The sequence below is a fragment of the Protomyctophum bolini genome (genome assembly GCF_963924005.1).
Source record: "Protomyctophum bolini genome assembly, chromosome: 11".
Classification (NCBI taxonomy): domain Eukaryota; kingdom Metazoa; phylum Chordata; class Actinopteri; order Myctophiformes; family Myctophidae; genus Protomyctophum; species Protomyctophum bolini.
In genome coordinates this window covers 32413854-32438565 of record NC_137872.1, presented here as the reverse complement: position 1 = coordinate 32438565, position 24712 = coordinate 32413854, and the positions used below count along the sequence as shown (strand labels likewise).

Below are 24712 nucleotides of genomic sequence, written 5' to 3'. Positions count from 1 at the left end.
GTTAAACTCTTTAACACAAATGTTCAGAATGGGTGAAAAATAAGTTTTATTTTTCATGCATGAGAAATATAAATAAGACAAATGATACTACTTGTAAAAAATACAATATTTTGAATTATGACTTTATTCCGATCTAATTCTGTCTGCTTTCCCAGAAAGGCAGCCATCATTGGCACAAAAGGGTATCAAAAGACTCTTCTCTATTGCATTGTAATATATGCAATATGCAATTAGATTCTACGCTAAAAATTGATACACATCTCTCCCTTAGTGACATAAACTTATAGAATTGATTGTCTGGTTGGGGAAAGGGGAAAAGAACACCCACACAAGTATACTAAAAACACTGTTTTAAAAGGTGTTTGCACACTTTCCGAGGACGTAAAAAAGATTTAAAAAAAAACTAAAAAGCAACCTCACTTTATGCAGAATATTTCATCTGTATAAAGTTTATTCGGACCAAGATAAATTTTATCCATTTTCCGCAGCTGTCTAGTGGGGTGTTGGTGACGGGCTAGTCGACAGCTAGTGATAGCCTACTACTTTCGGATATGCAAAACGGAGCGAAAGTGTGCAACCACCTTTAGTGTTTGCCTTCCCTCACTGTTAAGCTAACCCAATTAATATATTGAATATGTGCAACAGAATAAGAGATGTTCCAGAGCATAATATCAGAGCTTTGTTTCCCCCCCAACATTTTAAGAAGAAAACAATTTATGTACATTTCTTATCAGATGAACAGGGACCTGAAACATCAATACAAGTCTGAATATCAACAAGGCTCCGTCAAAGGTTTTCACAAGACAGAAGCTGCAGAATAATAGATTTTTAACCAAAGACAAAGCCATGTTTTCAAACAGTCTAAAATATTTTCTTTCAGTTTCTTTATAGCCCATTTACAAGCTCACAACGTGCAGCATCATGACATGTTGTGAACTTGTAGAAAAGATATTTTTGAAAGATCTTTTTTGAAAAATCTTTAATGGCATGCCCAGAAGAGGGACACCTGGGTTAAAGTGGTTAATGGTTACTAAACCACTGTCTAAGTTGCATTGGATTTTTACACTCTTTGTGCATGCTGAGCAAATTAATGAGGATAAAACAATCATGCAGTTTACTGGAGACAGGTTTATCATCCAATTTGTAGATGCTATGTTGAGAAGCGAGGAATTTCAAAGCAACCGACGCCTGCAGTTTGAAGTGGCTGCTCCACAGCCGGTGTGGAGCAGCCACTTTGAAAGACTTCCTTCTATTTGTTGAAACCCTACAGAGGGACTGCTCTGCAAATACTTCAAACAAGCAAAGTCCCCCCCCTCCCCCCACACACACACACACACACACACACACACACACACACACACACACACACACACACACACAGTGTCAGTCCTCAACATCAGTCACTAGTGGCTTCCTGGGTGCACTCCTGGTATTAATCCACTTCCTCTTTGAAACAGACAACAGAATTGGCCAGCCAGACAAGCACATAACCAATATGCCTGAAACAAACTCTGAAGAGACCCAAGTGGGGGGAACACAGCTCCAGATTTGTCTGATAGCGTCGAGAAGAGAGCCCACTTTCCTGTGATTACTGCTGATGAGGTGACATCACGTCACCTCATCTAAAAATCGACTTGCTCAACGATGACCCCACCACCACCAAAGAGACAAAAATCCATTTCAGTCAATCTCTTGATGTTTGCATTATTCGTTAAAACCAGACAGAAGAAAGAAATTGATCTTAAAGGCTGAGATGATGAAACTTAAGCGCACGGATAGAAGCTGTTCATGTGGCCTAATATGCGAAACAACGGTTTCATCAGGATGGGCAGCACAGCAACAGTCTCTCTCCCTGTTACACCTCCACGTTGCTGGGTAACAGCCTAGAACTCATCGTCTGATGTGATCAGCATTATTTTGTCAGACTTACGGGGGCCCTTGTTGCTTCCCGGGCCTGCCTTGCCATTCTGGCTGGGCTGGATCACCTCCTGTGTGGACTGCTGGGTGTATTGTTGATAGGCTGGAGAGAAGTTGTGGATGGCATCCTGGACCATGTCCCCGTGGTTTATCGTTTCTTTCAGACCACTAGAGATGCTCTGCATGGGGGCGATATTGTCTGCAAAACATAAATAAAGAGCAGAAATGACAAATCGTATTTTTTGTTCATTAGTACTTTCAAAACTAGTTTACTAATTACTTTTACTGTCTTGTACTGTCTGTCTTTGTTTTATTTGTCTTGTTCTGACCTTGATTGGGGGGGAGGGGGGGATATTTACATGTCGGATACAACAAAATGTACACATATGTTTTTTCATTTATTCAACAATAAAAATCAAAATAAAGTGTTAAAAAAAAAAAGAAATGACAAATCGATGAGGATTCAAAGCTCCGGATCATTAGTGCTTCCCAAACGGTGTACCACTACCACATGTTTGTTTGTGACCAGCTTCGGTAACCCACTACCCAGGCTTAAATTTTCGTTCGGCTCAAAAAGAAATAAAGCCTGGGGAAACCCATTGGAAAATCTGCCATAGGAAGTGGGAGTCAACTTGTATTTCGCTAACCAATAACAGTGCAGAGGGGAAGGGTGGAGGGGGGTGGGGGCAGGCACTCAGATTGGTGAACCAATAGGATCCCCCGGCTGTCTTCTCCGGCACCCTCTAGACCAGAAATCACACAGGCTGGGGCAGGCTAGTTTGTGAAAAGTGACAACCACACATTATTGTTGATTGCAATATTATACAACGATGAACCAGGTATGCATTTTTTATTTACTGCATTAGTACTCTGTATGAACATATTTCCCAATACAGAGACAAATTCTATACCCTAAAAAGTCGTACTTTAAATACACTCGACCCTGATATACAAGCTCACACGTCACGTATTGCGAGTTTGTGCATCGTCTTTTTTCCCCCGCTATGGATACAGTTGTACCTTGAGATTTTCAAGTGCTTATTGGTGTGCCTTGGGCATAAAAACATGGAATAGTGAAAACCACCGCATTAGAACATGGAATAGTGAAAACCACCACATTAGGGGGAATCTGTGCAGGTCAAGTGAACTAGACCAGCGGTTTCAAACATCTTTGGCCATGCACCCACTGTTACCTCCCGACCTACTTGCCATAACATGTTAATATATTTAAAATAAAACCATAGCACCACCATTAGACATTTCATGTCACGCACCCCCTAGAAGGTGCTCGCGCACCACAAGGGGTGCACGGCACGCACCACAGTTTGGGAACCACTGAACTAGACCACACCACACATAGTAAAAATGCACCTTTCCCAAGTCTACGTTTATGGGTGAACTGCCCTTCAACAAGGCTCCGACTCCCCAACTGCTTTGCTGCAACTGCAGTACATCATTGCAGACGGGCAGAAACCTCTTATCTCCATATTCTAACGTTTTGTGTTTTGTTCATACTGCAGTGTGACACAATAGTATAAAAAGTAGCAGATCCACAAACTCGAAACGAAGCATGAAGTGGCGCGTTTTGAGCTTGTAGATCTGCTATATTTACTACTTCTGAATTTTAATCCTGAAAAGTAATAGTTTTGGACCCGACAGAGACAATATTATATTATGCTTCTACTAACATGGGATGCAAATGGCAGGAACTCGTTCTCCCGGTGAACTCTAGTTAAGCTATGCTTTGGCTGTGAGCTTATAGATTTATGAAACGCTTGCATAAATGTGTAATCGATACATGAATACTTGTTGACGGGTTTTCCCTCCACAATTATATAAAAAGAAACCTTCCAGCTATTAAAAAATAAGATACTAAAACCTCAAAATATATGCTGTGCTACAGTGCTAGAAAAGCCTGGCCAGTGGGCTCCTATGTACAGTACCGGTATATCTTTGTAAACCATTGTAAACATTAACAGGGAAGTGGTGGAGTAAAAACATAATGATTGTAGTGTGACGTAGTGTGACGCTCCAAAGGCTCCATCTCCTTTTTATATATTTTGTAGAATATTATACACGTATGCCGGCACTGCTTGCATGCTGTAATAGACTGGAGACTAGTTTGTATTGAAGGTTCTTTGCTCAGCCAGCTGTATTCGCCTGTGCCAGGGTTTCCAAATTAGGACCAGAAGAAATACCCTCCCTTTCCTCTCATGGACAGTGGCAGTGATAGCACACAGCTGCACAATCCTGTTAATGGTAATGCTAATTTAACTACAAAGCATGTACAAATGGAATTTGCTTCCATTTGTACAATGGCAATGACCACAGATTAAATTTAACGTGTGTGTGTGTGTGTGTGTGTGTGTGTGTGTGTGTGTATGTGGTGTTGATGCAACATATTGTTTAAGAAATCTAATTATTAGTCTAGTCTATTACATAACTCTTATAATTGATAGCAGTGGGACAGCAAAAGATCTGCGACGATTATTTGATTCTAAAAATAAAAAGACTTATGCGTAAATTGATATTAAAGTGTTTATCAGCTCTTAATTCTCTCTCTCTCTCTCTCTCTCTCTCTGAAGGCAACAGTAGCATTCCTATAGCAGTGAAATGTGAAGCCAAAATGATTGATAACACTGCAGAAGGCTTTTCCCTTGGTTTCTATTTGTCTTGGAAGGGTGAACAGTATTGACGTCAAAGGGCTACCTCTAGCTCCCTGCTAGTCTCTCCACTGAGGCTGTGAATACCACTTCATCTTCCCCTGCTTTGCTGTGCTAGCTAGTGTTTCCTCTGAGGATCATGGACGTTTAGTTGATTTTGGTTTACAAATCAGTCATACACACAATTACAATTACGATTAGTGTGGTTGGCCACAGGGCAACCAGACTATTGTTATTGTTAGTTTTTATTGTATGGGAATGAACTGGTGGTCCGTGGCTCAAATGCTGAAATAATGGGCCTTGATGTGAAAAGACACACATCGGGTTGTGTGTCATGTTTGAAAACAGACGGATAACATGGCAAAATGACTGTTGCTTAAATTATGTGAATATGCTCAGAGCGAGCAGCAGTGGCTCAGGAGGTACTGAGAGCAGCCGCTTGGGAAATGAAATCAGAAGGTTACCAGTTTGATACCTGGCTCCACAGGGCCAGTGTTTGGCTCCTTCCTTGAGCAAGACACTGAACTGAACCCATGACTACTCCTGATGAGCAGGTTGGTTGGTGTCCTTTCTTCACCATCACTGTATGAACGTGTGTGAAAGAAAGTGAATGTAAAGTATTATATTGTAAAGCGTTTAACAAAAAGGGTTAGCATTTATTTATTCGTTTTCCTTGTAGTTGGAATTGAATGCCAGCCCCATACTCAGTGATGGATAGGCAGGGACAGATGAACCCCCATGAGGGCCCTTGGGCCGGTAATTTTTGCAGAGCTCCCATAGTGTGACATTTTCATGTTTTTCTATGTTTTTATCATCTTTTTTACTAAATCAATGGCCAATGAATGGCCCTAGGAGCCCTTTTCAGGGCATCAAACTCAGTACCGCATGGTCCAATTTCCCTGAAGGGCCCCTGAAAGCCAAGGGCCCCTGGGCCACGGCCCCACTGGCCCAATGGCTAATTTGTCCCTATCCAGGTCAGGATAGGGACAATTACACCGTGTAACCTATTGTCAGGGTGGGGAATGAGGGAGGAGAGGCGTGGCATGTAATGATCCTCTGAACAGCTTGCGTGCCGCCTCTCTCTAAAGACAGTGGTATGCGTTTACCTGGTCCTGGTAGGTCGTTCTTCTTCTCCTGGTAGACGTTGCAGGTGAAGGCGTAGCGCAGGGCGATAGCAGCGAAGAACATCTCGATACAGATGATGAAACTCTGCCACCCAGCTGCCACGGTGCCAGCACCAACCTCCTGCCCATTGATCACCAGCGCTTTATCGATGACCCCACATCGTTCCAAGATGGCCAAAACCATTCCTACATAAGAGATCAATATCCCACTGTAAGTGCTTGAATAGTGGCACAGTACACAGTAAAACCCTTAGCGTAGATCGCTAAATAGCTTCTTCCACCAGACAATCAGGCATATGACCAATCAGGCGAGGGTAAAGAAAAATAAGCAGCTTGGGAAACAATAACCAATACAATCCATTTGTATCACTGAGAGTGCAACGACGTAACCAAATGGACCCTCACTGGGCTACGTTTGTAGACTCTCAGAGTTAAATTGACACAGACTGTGCATTGTTCATAAATGACAATTTACTATAATAATAATAATAATAATGGATTGCATTTTTATAGCGCTTATCTATGCACTACGTGCTTACTCAAAGCGCTTTACAATGGTCCATTCATTCAGACATTGGGTGAAGTGGCAAACAGTCAACGCCAGCGTCCTCACTTCACACACCAATTGTGGCAACTCATTAGAGATAGTGGCTGTTGGTACAAATGAAGCTGAGGGATGGGTGGACTTGCCTTGCCAGAAAGACAGGAAGATAACAGATTTGATGGTGAGGAATTTGAGCACGGGTTCGAATGGTCTGAGCAGGTCGCTGGTGGCGAAGAAGAAGAGGAACAGGGCGTAGAGGGCCAGACTGACTGAAAAATTGTAGATGATGGTAATGTACAGGTAGCCTCCATTTACACTGTAAATGAAAAGAAGAAACAGTCAGTCAGTCAAAGGCCCATTTTTCCACTCTCAGAGTTAAACTGACAATAGGGATAATTGTTGGAAAGGTGAGTTGATCCAAGTATATTTGTTACAGTAAAATCGAGAAACCAAATCAGTAAAATCTGGGCGAGGATTCGAGGAGTGCCCGGTTCCGGGGGGGGAGCGCCCCCGGACCATGGCTGGGGGGGCAAACGGGAAGGCAGAGGCAAGCGAGCGGGCGGCCCCTGGTAAAACTGAACAAAATTGGACCCAGCAAGATGGGAGAAAATGCAGACCATTCGCTTTAATCGATGGCACCTGCAGTTAAAGAATGAATAGCAAAAGAGCTGTAGGACTTCTTGTACATCATGGTCACCCCATTTCAGGATACAGCCCATAAACTCCACCAGATTCTTCAAGAGCTTAACAGATCCACTTTCCAGCCTTTCTGCAATTGAGTCTATTTTCCCAAGGATTCGGCTATATAACTATGCACTGCTCAGTAAATGAGATGCCAATTAGCCCGGCCTTAAATCACTGTGCCCCTTCACAGAGATTAAAGACCAACATTAACGGTTTCTCTCCGCCAACTGTCCTGTTCACCTCTGTGAGAGAATAAGCAGAGGGAAACGACAGCTAAACAAGTTATTGATGTCTTTGTTTATACTCTGGCCGACTGAATGACTATCGTGAACTAATTAAGAATCAAGTGAAGTCACAGCTTCATTAAAGAAGCTCCATGAAATAGAATGTCTTAAAAGGGAGCTGTTAAAACTTAGTAAGTTATCCATGTTTTACCTGCCATTTCCAGACTTTTGACTACAAACTAATTGCATATATGATTCACGTTTTTTTTGCTCCCAATCCGATTTCGATCATTTGATTGTGAGCCCGATACCAATTTTTCCCAATCAGATATTTATATAGAACACGTTTATGCCATATCACAATAGTACAATATCCAGTCTAATATCATGTTATGGATATAATATTGATACTAGGTAATGTCCCAATCACGTTTTCTGGCTCCCGATCTGATCGGGACAACTTTAATGATTATGAATGAGTCTTTTTACCTTTGACAGGGGAAATGGCCTGAGAAAAGACTGCAAAGCCTGTAATTAAGTGCCAATACCTAATAGCTGAAAATGTGTCAAAATATCAAAGTAACCGGTTCAACCTACTCTTAGGCTGTGCCTGCCAACAGCTTTGGACGCTACTGGCAAATACAAGTGTTTACATGAGTCACAAACGTGCCTCCATACAAGTACTTTTGAAACGTGTGGGTATGCAAGACAGACAAATGAAACATTAAAAGGAAATGTAAGGGAAGGTGGGGCCCTCTTAATTGTCTCTCGAGCCAGACTGTTGGCTCACACGATTTTCAAATGCTTTCCGCTTATGCTATAGAGAAAACAGAAGTGCTGCAAATGTGAAGAAACTACAGCGTCCCGTTTCGCATTTGCAGTCACATTACATTTGTCCTACTGTAAATCAAATTAGTCGAAGCATAGTTTAGAATGGAAATATATATGAAAGATATTAAAAAATATATATTTTCATTACTGGTCGTTCACAGCTTTCTGTAGGCGCAATCTGTTGTCTGGCTTGAGAGACTATACTCACTTAAAATCTCCATCATGGTATTTGCCAAAGGCCTGCAGAACGATGGTGATGACAGCCATGAGGGGTTTGACAACACAGAACTGAAGGGTTGCCTGGAGAGAACAATGACAAGCATGACTGAATAAGCCAAATCCCGAACCCTAATTTGGCAGTGAACAAACAGATCTAATGACGTTTTAGATCATATTTAAATTAGACAATTCTAGAGGGTTCACAAACTTTTAAGCACCATATATTCAACTATATATATAGTAAATATTACCAACATAGTTGGTGAGGTAAATTCCAGAAATGCGTAAAGCGGTGAGCTCTGCATTCATACAGTATACACAAACAGTATACACAGACTTTCTGGTGCAAGATTTGGTTGCTTTGTTAGTGGTGTGGATGGCATCTCTGCTCCATTGTCGGCTTGCTTAACACAGGCTTATGACACACCAGGGCAATGGTGCACACCCATACCTTCAACACAAATCCTTTCAAATAACAGCGTCATCACTCATTGTAAAATGGAGAAGCGGTTTGAAATGCAGCAGGCAACTCATGGTGGAGAGATGGAAGTTGAAGTAGTCATAAACAAGGACTCTTATTAAATTATTTACGCCAGAATGCTTTGCATCGGCGGCCCCCCCCACACACACACACACACACACACACACCCCCGTGCCCTCCTCCTCCTCCCTGCCATCATCCCAAATGTTTTTCTACAGAGTAAGGCAATTATAAGTAAAAGAATAAGAATGTTGGCGATAATGGGGCATAAAACTTTCAGTGACTATATAGTCTTTTTTATTTGTTAGGATCCACATTAGCTGTGCACTAAAGCACAGCTAATGTGTCTGGGTCTGCGGTTCTGTACCACTTGACCCAACACATTAACTGTGAACTGTCTGCATGGGGTGATGCAGTAGCCGTTAGATTCTTAGAACTTTGGATAAATCAGTGCTACAACGCTGCCGTTGAGCATCTTGTCATCAACATATCAACTGTCATGAAGGGACGGAGTTCAAGTCCGTTGCTCTCCCCATGTCCCCCATATATGGGGACTAGGTTGGTGGAGAGTGTGTAGAGCCCAGGATCACATTAGATAATTGACACAGGGCTGAAAATTGGGTTACAAAATCGTGGGATAAAAAAAAACATATCAAATGTCCATTTACTGAACTGGAAATTCATCATTTGTTCAGAAAGCATTAGTGGTGTACTGGTCGTGTACAGCTTGCAGGGTGCCGTCTCATTTATATTGCTACCTTAAAGTTACTACCCAATTTAAATTGGAAGGTTTATATTATCTTCTTTTGTCATGAGTAGATAAATTAGAATAAATCTGTTTCACTTTTCATTAAGATTAATAAGCATGATCATAACACATTTAATTCATCTTAACTTGACTTCCAGTTGACCGCCATGTGGGACACATGGATACCACTGTAATCCTGATTAATAATATAAAGCACTGCAGCTGTTTTCAAAGTGTAATATTGGTCACACAAGCCAACCTGCAAAAACTGAATTAAAAAGGCCAAAGAACTGTCTTTTTCAGTGAATGCAAATGAGGATATTATATTTCAACAAGAAATGACTCATGTCAATATATATATCAGCTTGCATTCCATTCTCTTGCATATTGTACCTTACTGGGGCTTTCTGTCGTCACGTATGACTGGAGAGTTAGTGTCCCATTGGCCGTATAGGGCTAGTCTCCCATTGGCCGTATAGGGCTAGTCTCCCATTGGCTTAGAGGCCAGCCAATCATGAAAATCACGCCACTACATCACTAATAGTACTCAGGGCTCGCATTGATCAGCTCTGTAAGCTGATAAAAAAATCAAAGCGCCAGACAACTCTGGAAAAACATGGCTTATATGGATTTTTAAAACAGCCACAATCTCTACTCCTGCTATCATTTTTGTGACACACCCTGGGGGGGGGGAATTGGCTCCCCAATTTCAAAATATACTGTTCTGGGTGTTGTTGTTTTAATTCTGAACAGTGGATCCAGAGATCATGATTCATTTGCCACCAGAGGAAACGACAAGGCTTTGCTTTTAAAACACACCACGTACTGTATGAGCTCTGTCAAAAAGTGTTTATCATTTCACATTTAAAAGAAAAAGACAAATCACATTTAATCTTGGATTCCGTTTTGGAGACGCCTCTCAGATCCAATTCCCATCATCATAGTTTAACAGGGAGCTCGAGCTGCATCCCGAGACACTGAGCAGGGCTCTGAGCTGACAGCTCATGACATTTCTCAGTGTTTATTACTAAACAGGATTCACCTGCTTTAAATTACTCGTTATTTCTTTTAAGCAGCGAATGTCATCCTCCAAAATGTATACAACCAATGAACGGCTGCCATTTTGAAAAAACCCCAGCAATCAGTTTATTTAATGGGTAAATTACATAATATATTTTTGAAGTGACCGTTATCCAGGTATCCCTTGTGAGATGGAACAGAAGGCACAAACAAGGGACTAAATTCATTTAGCTCCTATGCCACCAAAATGTGGACCGCGGTCATTAAAACATGCAAATCCCTTGACTCCTTCAAAACCGCTCTCAAAGGGCACCTACGGACGGCTGCAATTCGAAACTGGCCCCCGTAAAATCTGAATCCACCCCTTTTTCCCCTTCACTGTATGTTTTCTTTTCCCTTTTTAACTCCTTTATGATGATGATTTCCTGTTTTTCGCTATATAGAAGTGTATATTTGTATGTCTCTAAATGTTATGATGAATTGAACAAGGTGGACCCTCTTGTAAACAAGTCTAGTGCTTTATTGGTCGTCCACTCAGTGTTTTGTATCGAGTTGTGCTTGAAATGTACTGTAATTCTGCAAAGTGTTAATAAATACTTCAATCAATCAAAAAAAGGAAAGTGAAGCTCACCTGCTTGCAGAATCTTAGAAATCCAATGGAATAGCTCATTCCATACAAGCAGCAGGTACCGTATAGACAACTCGACCTGTGAATACAATTTGATTAATTTGCATTTGATGGGCTAGAGAACAAATCATCATTCATAAATGATTACCTTGGCTATGCAGGATATTTTGAAAATCACTCATCAAAATACCTCCCCTTTTTTTCCTCTACCAGCTATTGTGCGTAAATGTTGCATTCATATAGCGTTTTTATCCATGGCGCTTTACATAGATTTTGCATTACATTCTCACACACACACACACACACACACACACACACACACACACACACACACTAAGGGGTTCAAAGTCATGCTCAAGGACACTTCGACATCAACTCTGGGGGAGCTCGGGTTTGCACTGGCAACCTTACGGTTCCCATTCGGCCACTCTACCCCTGATCCACCACCACCTGCGCAGTGATCTACAAGCTCACAACGCATTATTGTGAGCTTGTAGATCTGCTATTTTGGGTTATTATGAAACAAGCATGGATATGGATATAGACTAGTAATACAAATACAATCAAATAGACTTAACCACCTAAATTAATTCTCATCCATCAATTATTCACACAGTGAAGCCTTGAATACATGGTGTTTTTGTCTCATTCCTTTACATTGAATGAAAAACTAAGCAAAAATCTATTCCTTATGACACAAAACGTATTGCCTCGTCTCCACTGGCCAAGGTCAGAGCCATGTCTGGCTCATAGACAGAGTCTCCACTGCCTATCTCCAGCTGCCTTTTTCACAAGCTGGGCAGGTGAGGCCAAATCCAGAACATTAATCAGAGTATGCACATCATGCACATGTACATATGACTTTTAGCCCCGGGCACCCCCCCCCCCTCGTCTAGACTGAGTGGCAAAACATTGAGCAGCATGGAGCATTGGAGTTGTTTGAGGTCCTGCGAACCACCTGTTTTTAAATTGCACATAATGCAGGAGGCAGCAGGACGTTGCGTTATTGAAACGATCGCTTTCAAACTCTGACACTCAAGAAAGATAATCACCTGCACGGGAATTTCTTGACAGAAAAGTAGCTCATAACATGTCTATATGGTGGAATCTCATGAAACAAAAAGAAAGATAGATGAGTTTAACGTTATTTAATGCAATGGGACTTTCCTGTTTGGATGTCTGTCAAGGCCAGGAATTAGTTTTTGCCAGTCAGTAGGCGTTTCCGCATAACTTCAGGGTACGATGATGTCACGCTCATAGCTTATTTGGCAGTCCCTGTCAGCTGGCCAGGGGAGGGTGTGTACTGTGTAGACAACCACATGTCTCCTGCAAATCACCAGCTGCTGAGTTTCCCCGAGAGAGAGCATAACATACACAACGTTTCATGCCGTCTCCCTCAGATCCCCTCCCTGCTGAACAGGTGCCTGTATCAACCAACCAACCAACCAGTAGGAGTTCCTAGTGCTGCAACAAGGACACGATCCCCCGCCGCCTTCCCACACGTACTGTAAAACCCACTGCAAATGGGCTCTATGCACACAGAATAATTCTTCCTACTTCCAGGTCGCTTCCCTACTTCCTTCACGGGTGTTACAGATTAAATAAGGCTCTGTTCCATTTAGTGTGCAGTGGCTCTCAAACGTTTTAATTTAAAGGACCCCATAACACTGATGGAACCAAATGGACCCGTATTTGGACACTCTCAGAGTTGCACACCCATACGGGCCATTTGGAACCCACTCAAGGACACTTTGAGACCCACTGGTGTAGCAGAGTGTTTACAGTGAGCCAACATGCACAATAGCAGCAGCACCCTGACTCTGTTTCACAAGAATGGAACAGAGCCATCATGAGTATCAGCAGTAACACCAAGTAGGGAAGGGGCCCCGAGTTATTTCCAAAATGGCGTGTGCGCATGATGATAGAGCCCAATTGTGTTAGTGCGCACGGCCAAGACAGAGTTACTGTTGCCGTCGTGGAACAAGCCCGGGCGACTACAGCCAGTTTTTATAGTCATATAATACTAATATAACTGAAGAACACCCAGGAGAGGTCGGAACGTTGTTTCAAATAAAAAAGGAGATTTGCAAGCCTTCCGTTTTTATATTAAACTCGTATAATCCACAAATTAAACAATGAGAGAACAATACAGGTGAAACGATTAACTGCTTGTTTTGCCGTTTTCTCTGTCTTGTGCCGACATTATATACAGGTTTTAATTAACACTTCTACCTGCTGTTCTTTGGGTAGACACAGTGGATATATAAACCAAACATAAACCATACCATTGTTTATATAGTCCAAGACATACCGGTATGTTGTGAATCCTAAAATAAGTTGCATTGTTTGAAGAACAGTAGGGGGTGTGCAGCCTTAAACCACTTTGTTAAGGCTCTATACTCTCTTTTTCCCCACTAAATCTCTACACCTGAAATCTCTACAAGGGTTCCAACAATATACAATCTCACAACGCGTCGCAGCACAACGTGCTGTGAGCTTGTACAGGGCTTAAAGCCAAAGAAATCCCAAGACTGAAATCCGTCCCCAGGACTGAGAACTTGAAGACCCGCTTGTAGATCTGCTATTTTCATTGAATGTCATGTTGTCACTTGCCCAGAATAGGGACGCCGAGGTTCATGTGGTAAAAATGGCCAACAGTTCTTGAAGAACAACAACAAGACAGGAATGAGGTCACTCACTGAATGGGCTTTCCTCGGATCTCTGACATGATTGCACTTTCTCCACCCAGATACTCAAAGGACAAGGTCAGGAAGTTGTATATGACAAAGGCTGTGATGGAGAGAGAAGAATTGCTTGTTTACATCATATACAGTAGCATGTATGTCAAGACATGATGTAACTGTAAACAATATTACCTTACAGTTTATGTCATAAATATGTGATATAATCTTCAAGGGAGAAAAAACATATTTCAAATAATAATAAAAAACGTAATTGGACCTGTATTTTTGAATAATCACACAGTTTCAGTTTCTAACATTAAGAGGCTTTCTGAGCGACTCTGTGCTGGAAATCCCCTCCTAATCTTTTGTTGCTATTTAAGGAGGGTTTAAGTCAAGCTAATGTTAGTGGTGTCCACTGAAGAGCAAGACCATCACGTTTTACGCATACAGTAGCACATTTCCCTGCTTTCCAATTCCGAACGTAAAGTGCAGTATCAGCCAACCACAAAATTGACCCACACTGGAAATTAATCTACTCAATTATGTAATTACCAAACTCTTTAAAGTTTTGCTGTTCTCTCAGATTACACCTAATTCATTTTGCATAACGGTTGACCTCTGCCTCTGATAGATTCAGTACATATTCATAATTATAGTCATTATATAATGGCAAATTAAAGAGCAATCTACTGAATTTTAGTCATTTAAAAAGGAAGGAATTTCTGCATGAAAAATGAATATTTCTATTATATTTGTAATAAAGAAAGAAACACAAAACAAAAATAATCCATCTCAAATGGATAGGATGTAATACGATAAGACATCCACTAGGTTACACCTCCTGAGGGCAAAACACCACAGACAATAACACATGGAAACAATGACGGGTAAGAAAAACGAGTTTGGTCAGTTGCACTTAGTCTCCATCAACTCCTGATACCCATCTCACAAGTGGGGGTAGGGGTGCACATCCTATGCACTTGCTACAATTGTAAAGTCCTGTGGGGGCTTTGATAACATTTGGAATTCATCAATATCACTTCAGTTTAACCACTTAAAACCTCTACGCTTAGTAAGACGGACCACCAAACCTCCTCGCAAAAAAACACCGCATCACATTGTGAGCTTGTACATCTGCTATTTGGTGAATGTAACCGGCGGCCATTTTTCGGTTCCAGTTCCGAGCCAACGTTTAGGGTTCTGAACCAATTCATTTTCAGTGGAAACACTCTGAACTGGTTCAGTACAACTCTAGTGGAAAAGGGGCCACTCTGAACTGGTTCAACTCTGGTGGAAAAGGGGCCTAAATGTTTCCATAGAAGAGCTGTACAACCACAAGACACAGTACAACCACCCCAATAGAGCGTGCCCTAATGGGGAGGGAGGGGCTCACCTTCCTATAGCAGTCTCTAATGGGGATGGAGGAGGGGCTCACCTTCGTAGCAGTCTCTCACAGAGTCAAAGTAGACAAAGTACTGGTCGTTGCTGATGAAGAGCAGGCTGAGCCACGAATCAAAGGCATACACTGGCACAATAAATAGGATCCGGATGATGTAACGCTGCTCATTGGGGACAGTGTAGTTCCTGAGGTGTGTATAGATCTGCAATGGAAGGTGTGCAAACATCAGTGGTGTAAAGTAGCCAAGTACACTGACTGTAGGACTGCACCTATGTACATTTGAGGTAATTATACTTTACTCGAGTATTTTCAAATTACCACCAATACTCCACAACATCTCAGAGGCAAATATTGTACTTTTACTCTACTACACTTATTTGACAACTTTAGTTACTTTGTACATTTGGATTATTATTACAAAACATATACATTACCCACGTCCCCTATATACATTTCGGCCATTTGAAAATAGCCGATCTGCAAGCTCACAATGTGTCGCATCCCAACGAATCGGCTATTTTCAAAAGATTGTTATACATTTGAAAACCTTAAATGAGATATTCTGCATAAAGAGTACTTTGGTACTTTAAGTACATTTTGATACCAACACTTTTGTACTTTTACTCACGTATTTATTTTATTCCATACATTTACTTGTAACAGAGTATATCTATCTATGTTGCCGTATTGACACTTTTACTTAAAGGACCACTTCACAACTTATCTTCATATATAATTGGTTCTTCTCACTAATGTTCATGATAAAATACCACAATTTGTTTCTACTCAGTCTGTGTCTCATAGGAGGGCTGTGGGCAGTTCAGAAACCCCATGAACATCAGTGAGGACCAATTATTATGAAGGTAGGTTGAAAAGTGGTTCTTTAAAGGTTTCATGGCATTCATTTTCATTTATTTTTCGTTTTTCTTTTAGGTTTTATGACCTCAATTACATTAAAAAAAAACCTATGTCACAATCCCTTTAAGTAAAATCTTTGAGTACTTTTTCCAACACTGCAAGCATTATGATGAACATCATCAGACTGTAGTGAATGATACTATGACTGAAATGTCCACCCCAATTTCACCTCTAAAGAGATACATTCATTTCCCCTAGTCCAGTTACAGGTCGGTTTCAAATATCAAGTTCATGAATTACCATAGAAAGAAAGGGGAGTTTAGTTTTTTGAAAGGTGAAGACGGTAAGTAACCTATAAAGACCTGAGGCCGAATCAGTAGTTCTCACACTTTCAAGATTTAAAAAAGATGTTAAAAAATAGCAGATGTAAAAGCTTGCAGCGCGGCACGAAGTGACGTGTTGTGAGCTTGCATATCTGCTATTTTTGAATAGAGGGTATGCGCGTGACATCATCATCAAACCCGGAAGTTGCGCAGGAACGCGCACAGAGTGGCAAAAAACTACTTTCTGGACTTGACAACCCATGCATCCAAACAGAAAAGTCCTATCTGATTGCATTAAACAACGTTAACTAAACAATGTTAAACTCACTTTGCATGTTGCTTTGACACTCGATTTGCCACTCGATGTGCCATTCACTTTAAGCATGCGCATACCCTCTATAAGTAAGTAGCCTTGCCGAGCCATGAGGCCCATAGGGCAGGAGTCTATCTACCGTTTCTGTAGCGTGAGGCAGCTTGATGTACACCCCCTGGACATGACGCTAGTATGTCGCAGGGACTACCATCTATAGACAATGCTAAAATGACAGATGCTTTCCCGGTTTTAATGGTTAACACATTGCAGTCATACCAACTAAACTAAAAGTCACCTTTTCTTATTCGTTTTTTGTATGATAGATAATGTGTTATTAACTATCATGAAGCAAAAGGAGAATAATTGATTTGGTCGTTTCTTGGAGTCTAACAACCATCCTGCTCAGTTTAATGATGTGTTAAGCACTTTGCTTCCTTCTGATCTGCTGACTAATGTACTCACAAGTAGGGCTGCAATTATTGATTATTTTCTTAGCGATTGTTCTATCAATTACTTTTTTGATTAATTTAATAACAGAGAAGCGCACGCACACACACATCTGCCATTACTTACATACTGTACGTACTGTAAGTAAAAGCAATATTCATGAATGTGGCCATAACTTATTCAAGAAGGAGTTATTTAATTCCATTAACCAGAATTCCTCTGCTCACACAGATTGTGCCAGTCATGGGTGTCTAACTAGAAGCGTCACCTTAAGATTTCAACTTGCAATTACAAAACCGGGTCTGCAATGAGACTTTTGGGTAGTTGTCCTGCTCAAAATAAATAAAAGTATGTTTATAATCCATCAAACAAGTCTTAAGGAGTGGTTCACCCAAAACAACGGTAGGAGACTCAATTGAAGGTCAGGAATGCCGTAAAAACGAAATACCGATAAGTCATTTTTGGGGTGAACTATTCTTTTAAGCCTAAATCAAATAGTATCGTCAATCTACAGGTGGTCATTACAGAAGTGAAGTTGATGCAATCCTTTCTCCTGATTCTACTTAGAAGACCTCCTGCATACTTTTGATGATAGTATGAACATATAGCTGAACACGGCAGTAGACTTTGCCGACATAAAGAGAGGTAGCAAGAAAGAAAACACGTGTTCAAAATATCATTAGAAGCCAACAAAGCCACAGGATTTTAAAAGACAAGAAGAAAATCCCATGACATCATCTGTTAAACACCAGAGGGAGACACGGTATTCTCTCAAATGACGTAGCCTGCCATGATGTGGAATGAGAAACAGCTGGTTGTGCTTGCTTTTAAAGAAGAAGGCGGTGAAACAATTGAAAGCCCAAATAATTCATGCCGATATTATTGTTTGTTTACCTAATTAAAAAGTTTCAAGAAAGACTATTGCCATTTGCCTCATATGAGGTCCATACAAGGATTTTTCTTTTTTAAGACCAACAAACTGTCTGAACACACTAAACTAAAAAATAATCATTGATGGTGAGGTAGACAAATGTGAAATTGCATATGGTGGAGTAGGCTTGCAGCCCATGAATTCTATTCTATCCCCATTCTGCACCAAACATTTGGCCAAATTAAAAAAATAAATGGTGTTGAGGGAAAAGGAGGGGACCAAGTATAGACCTTAGACCCCTGGGTGCCCGCCTCGGTCAACTTACTAAGGCACGATTCATACTCCTATTTTAGAGCCGAATAAGTCATGCCAAGGACCCTGATTGGGAGCCCCATTTAAAAGATGTTGTGCCAGGGAGAGAGGGTCTTTGTTGTTAAATTAGATCAGAACTGCAGTGGGGAGAGTGAAACCCACGCACTGAATAGTATTTTTTTTTCTTCTTCTTTTTTTACTTAATTTGCAAGAATAGTCATTCTTAAACAGTACATTCTCTCTCATTTGGCAAACTAGCTGGTGACATAATCATGACATTTAGATTTATTTCAGCAGTTTAAAACCAAATGGTCTGACTGTTTTATATAAGCTAAGGCTAACTATTTTCCCGACAACAATAGCTTCTCAAAAGGCAAAGTGAACGGAATAGGATATGTACCATGACAGCTGTGACAGGAAGTATCATATTACGTGACCTGTCCTTGAGAACACTGTCTGCAACAGAACAGACAACAAAAGTAAAGCAAACATGTAGGCCATTGGTTCTCAACTTTTTCGGACTGTAACCCCCTGCCAAAAAAATAAAATACAAATAATAATAATCATAAAAGTTGAAGCATTAGATTTAGTTTTACTCGGTTCCACAGATAAATATTGTGAAAATAGCCGACGTGAGATTGTGCTTCAGCTATGTTCAATTTTTTTGCCTTTCTTATATTATTTGACAATAGTTTGTTGATTACTTTTCTCCATTTCATTTCTTTAAGTATTAAAAAGGGCTAATAGGTAATTACATTCAGTCACTTTACTGTCATCTAGGGTTGAGAACCACAGTGGGCGACTGTTCAGAAACAGGGGTTAAATGTTTGAAGATGTGTTGATTTGTTAGTTAGTTAAATTGCTAGTAGAATAAAATATGTACGGTTTTTCATCTTAAAATTAACCAATTATAACCAATGATTAGTTAAATTAATTGCGACGCAGTTAACTATGAAATTGTGCATTTCCCGTCAGTTGGTCACGCCCCATATATGGTCATGCCTCGTGACATCACGTGATGAAATCAATATTAAGTCCATATATGGAGATCCCTGATGTCATCAATATTGGCCGGCAACTCAAACCCTTAGTTCTCCATATATGGAGCTGACCTGTTCTGACATTCCATATGTTGATCCTTCCCCATCCATCCTTCCTCTCCGATGTCTCCCGTTTGACTGATACCTGCCCATTCAAACACTAGACGGGCCTGCCCCAAAGTTATTAGTGCAGCCGCAGGCGGTGAAAACTAGAGTTCTCAACAGGCACGAAAATTAAGGCCTGGCCCTACCTGCACCCTCATCAAACCATGTGCGGCCTGGGCCACAGCTGAACGGTCCTGGTGCCTGGGCCGGTGGTCCGGCCTGGCGGAATGTTGCAGGTTCAAGTCCTGAGCCCCTCGGCCTTTGCAGCGTGTCTTCCACCCCCCCCCCCCCCCCCCATCTCTCTCCCCCTTTCCTTTCTAATTACTGTACCCTATCAATAAAAGGCCCAAAACGCCAACACTGCTATGGAGCTGACCTGTTCTGACATTCCATATGTTGATCTGACCTCATCAAATCCTGTACACTCTCAAGACACGCTCCATATATGGCCAGAACAGAATTAATTCCATTATGTTGATCTGATATGCCAAAGCGCCAGCGCTCGCCCAACAGCCTGCTGTCACCCAGCCATGCGGATATGTTGATCTGACCCCCGTTCCAAAGCGCCAGCGCTCGCCCAACAGCCTGCTGTCACCCAGGCGGATATGTTGATCTGACCCCCCATTCCAAAGCGTCAGTGCTCGCCCAGCAGTCTGCTGTCACCCAGGCGGATATGTTGATCTGACCCCCCCCATTTCAAAGCGCCAGCGCTCTCCCAGCAGTCTGCTGTCACCCAGGCGGATGCGTGCACACTTCTCGCCCTCAGGCGTCTTACTAGTATATTAATAAAAATCATCAACTGCAGTGATGACCCAGTCAATGTGTGATGTTACCACTAATTATGGCATTCTCCCTAGCGTAATCTATGGTCTTTCTTGCATAATCCGTTATGTTGTGCGGTAGAATTTCAGCAATTATACATTTAACAGTGACATGATGGGTGTGTTCGGATATGCGATCATGCGCACAGGGAATACACTCACGTATTAAGTTTGTATTGCACAGTGTGCTATATCCGAATGCACACGATGATAGTGGTGTTGCTGGTGTATTAGTGAACATGTTACAACACTTCCCTCCATGAATGTTGCATTAACTTTGCAGAGCTGACGTGTATGTTCCATTATGGTGAGCCATTCATTTAATGTTTAATGTAATCTATTCTGGTTCCTTGACATCGTGTTACTAGTTTGAAGAGATAAGTTTTGTATAGAATCACGATGAGTGACTGTTAATTAATACATGGCTAATTGTAAAGTGATGGAATGTTTTTAGTGTAGCGTGGTTTGAAATTGAATATCATTTTAATTAAAGAACCTATACTGAATAATTATCATCATACACCTGTTCAACTCACACATGAATATTCATAAAAAAGGCATAAGTTCAAAGTTCATAATCTACTAATACAATTCGAAGGAGGAGAAGATTACGTGTCGTTATTGGTCACCTTCAAGTTCACTGTATTAGAAGCTTGTGGCATGATTTAATGGCCATTAGAGGCTGCACATTAAAGCGTGACCACAGTGAGCCTGGGGGGGGTGATGTATCTGGCCCTGTTGAGAAGTGAAGCGAACAGGCTGTGTAGACGGATGTCTTCCATTTTGCTAGAATGGCTAGAGAAAGCTATGGTACTCCCGGCACCACAATGCTGACCTCACAGTTAATACAAAGATGCACCCTGGATCACTGCCCCAAGCGCAGACTAATTTCAGCTCAGAAAACCAGCCCATCATTCCACTGAGGTGATTAAAAGTGTAAGCAGCCCCGTTGTGACAATAAAACGAAATAAATAAATAAAACCGTAGTGGTGATTGCATAATATTGATGTTGAGTAGTGTATCTGAGTGAGAAAGGCCATTAAGCTGCTATACAGAATAGACTGTGTACTGTTGATCCTCTTTATATCTGCTGATGTAAAGTGCAGACACCAATAAGCCCACCAGATGGATGAGACAAACAAACGGACAAGCAGCAGACAAACAAGTATTGTCAACTTTACAGCTAGGGGGATGTGAGGTGGTTGCGTTTAGTATGCACATTGTGAGAACAGGAGACTACAGCCAAGGTCTTAGAGCATTATTATTTCTCCACATCGCTACTTATTTAACTGCACAATAAATATGAGTTAATGGAAAGTGATTGGACAAGCAAAACTCTATGATCAGACGAAAGTTGTGTGCCACAAATTCCATGAACAATGATGGCTTTTAAGTGAGACTGTAAAGTAACTCATCCCGAGTGTACCACACACACACGTGACTTGACCATCCCTGCCAATCCTGTTGGAGAATGCAAGTTGCAGGTACAGTCATTACTGTATTTCATGAGCCAAATGTGAAAATTAGGGATGTTCAATATTTGTTTTTTTGCTAATATGTGATTTTACGATATTGTTGATTCTTCTGATGAAGATTTTTGTTCAGTCGGTAAAATCTTTTCCAATGTAACATTTTTAAACTATTATCTGCCAATAATATCAGGAGGCCAATAAGAAGCAGACATCCCTAGTGAGACTGCTGACTAGGACGCACATTTGGCAAGCAGGCCTGAAAGCAAGACTTTAGTTCTTTATGATGCTGTAAATGAGTTCTCAATATCAATTGATTTCCCCGTCGATAACTTACTGCGCCCAACTGCATTTCTCAGAAATGTACTTATATAATAAAGATAAGCTATCGCGTGGCCCCTACAGAACAGACTAAACTAACCACCACACCCACTCAAAAGGCAAAATTCATTTATAAAGAACCCTCTACTTTCTTTTTAATAGATGTTACGGTCAATCCACATGCCCTGATGAGCTGTAAGGCTATGTATTCTACAGACTGTCCATTGCATTGTATCAACCCATTTAAATCGCCTGAAGCAGCTCATTCCATTTCAATGGGATTGTCACTGATAAGATGAAAGCCAGCAAGGAAAATGTCCCATGATAGCATGAAGGAAACCATGGCATCTGTCACAGAACACACACACCATTTCCTTGACTCATAAATAAATGTGGTTATAGAATAGGCTGCACTGTACTGGAATCATTAGCTCTAAGAAACTAAACAAAAAACAACATTGAAACCTAAAGTGATGGCCGCCATTATTCATGTGTATTATGTCACTGTCCTCTGGCAGGGGTGGAGACAAAACAGATCCTTACTATCTCTTATTACCCTTTGAGTACACTGAGACAGTGAGTAAATACCTTGAGGCTGCTTCTCTTTAAGACAGGTGTGGTAGAAGCAGAGATTTTGTTTCCTTGGCGTGTAGAAATATTAATATCAAAAGGTACAAGTTAAGAACTTGAGATCATTGCAAGATTCCCAAAACTCACCTGATAGCAAGTAATAAGCAAGGCTGCCCAGACAAAAATCCCCGATATGGCTTGGGCAGCCACTGTATTTAAAAACATCTGGTTTGCTTCTATGAGTGACCCATTACTTGTTTGGATTATTGTCAAATTGGATTTGGAGATATCAGTCTCGCGTCCAAGAATTGGTGCTGCAGGCAAGTGAGGTAAAGAACCATTCGAACCAGTCTTGTTTGTCGAGTCCATGTATTCCAAAGAAATATTCATCTGAAACAACAGGAAAACACACAATGTGTAATAATTAAAGGCCTCCATGCAAAAGTTAATGACATTCCCATGTAGTGGCAGACAGTGTTGCTTCACTGTCTCCCATCTTCTCATACAGTAGGCCTATCATACTGTATCATGCATGTAAAATCAGAGCACAATGGCTCTGATTAAAGACTAGGGTAGGCTACTGTTTCAGCACATGAGAACATGATCAGATTTGTTTATTTGAGTAAAGAAGGAACAATAATTAGCCAGAGGCAATATAGTTGTCAGATCAAGCATGGTACAGGAGTTGTGTGTAGCTACTATAATTGTAATTAATTTCATGTAGCCAACACACACACACACACACACACACACACACACACACACAATAGCAGCTCACGCACCTCGTCCTTGATGTCGTGGTGACGTGACCAGCTTGATGATCCAAATAGCTTTAATTCCACGACGAGGTAACCATTTGTCCACGCAGAGACGAGTAATATATTAAATATAGGACTTTGCCTATTCAAATACCATGATCGTCCTCTTAGAAATGCCCCGTCAACTGCGTCAGTGGACAGTTCCAACAGTCAGCCAGAGGCAGCTACTTCCTTGTTTGAAACAAACAGGTAAACTGATAAGGTCGAAGTCCACACCGGCGGCGGCTAGGCTACTGTAAGCACGGATCGATAAAAACATATAATACTATGGTACTTGACCTTGTTCCGCTAAGCAACCGGTACACTAGAGTCGTGCTAATATTATCATCGTTGAGCGACAAGTCGCACACACGGGCACCGGGCAGCAGATAAACAGGTTCAGAACAGGTGAATGCCTGGCTGGGTCACGTGATCAGTCAACATCATCAACATCACGTTGCCTCACTGCAGTCAGAGCATTACAGCTCATCCTGGTTGTGTCACGGACTGACTGCATAATAATGTCCCTTTGTCCTGTCATCAGTCACACAGACTATTGAATGGTTTTGTAAAAATAAATAGTGTATACATAGGTGTATATCAAAAAAGTTGAGTTAAAATGACTTAGGCAGAAAGAGATTTTGCAATGTAACAAGCATTCTGATAGGACATAGCCAATAGGCACAGTGAATGAAGCAGCAGTGGACTAATAGGCAGAAAGATTTGACCACCAAATTACGTAGGCAATTATGCTATGACTCAGGCTAACGACATTGGCATTCCAAAGATTGGAATTGTCGTGGAATTTAACTTGTTAGAGTGATCAGTGATGGATGTGCATCAGACAGGGAAGGGTTGGCGTGCACTGTTATTTGCCTTGGGGAATGTGTGTGTTAAGGCCTATTCGGTATTCATACTCAATAAGGTGAACACCGAAACAGTGGTTAGTAAAAACAGAGAGATGTGTTTGTGTGAGTGGTGAGGTGACCACCGTCATATTGTATGAATAGGCCTTAACAGTACTATGTATTTTCATATCATTTATTCACCATTACTATGGCTTTTATTTTCTCTAAATTTGAAGGGAACCCTGAAAAGGGGCTATTACATGAGTTTGAGTTGTAACAGTACCCAGTATACCCATGTTGTTCTTTGCCATTTAACTTATTTTTCTGGATGTCTCTGCTACCAAACCCACCTCAAAACACATGACACTCAGTGTACACACATTAGCACACAAAGGACCACAATGGAAGTAAGCTCAGGAGTTGTTCCATGTTTCATCCTTTTGACATCCAA

The 24712-nt window shown here is 41.2% G+C and overlaps 1 protein-coding gene across 1 annotated transcript; it reads right to left on the bottom strand.

The window, feature by feature from the left end:
* Positions 1 to 41: 41 nt before the first annotated feature.
* Positions 42 to 23774, bottom strand: tmem184a (transmembrane protein 184a). Its single transcript, XM_080777115.1, has 10 exons — positions 23399 to 23774; positions 22764 to 23006; positions 15203 to 15368; positions 13783 to 13873; positions 11087 to 11162; positions 8196 to 8287; positions 6395 to 6564; positions 5687 to 5890; positions 1362 to 2116; positions 42 to 1313 (listed from the first exon to the last, which is right to left on the bottom strand). Exons 2-9 carry the CDS (start codon positions 23004 to 23006, stop codon positions 1884 to 1886), a joined length of 1275 nt encoding a protein of 424 aa, XP_080633241.1. The 5' UTR covers positions 23399 to 23774; the 3' UTR covers positions 42 to 1313; positions 1362 to 1883.
* Between the last annotated feature and the right edge of the window lie 938 nt (positions 23775 to 24712).

Bases quoted from the DNA above. Each gene is read 5' to 3' on its own strand.
- tmem184a (XM_080777115.1), bottom strand. From the start codon at position 23,006: ATGAATATTTCTTTGGAATACATGGACTCGACAAACAAGACTGGTTCG. The intron at 11,163-13,782 runs GTGAGTGACCTC...TTGTATTCACAG, and splicing joins ATCCGAGGAAAGCCCATTCA to GTCGAGTTGTCTATACGGTA. The intron at 5,891-6,394 runs GCAAGTCCACCC...TCTCTTATGTAG, and splicing joins CTTCCTGTCTTTCTGGCAAG to GAATGGTTTTGGCCATCTTG.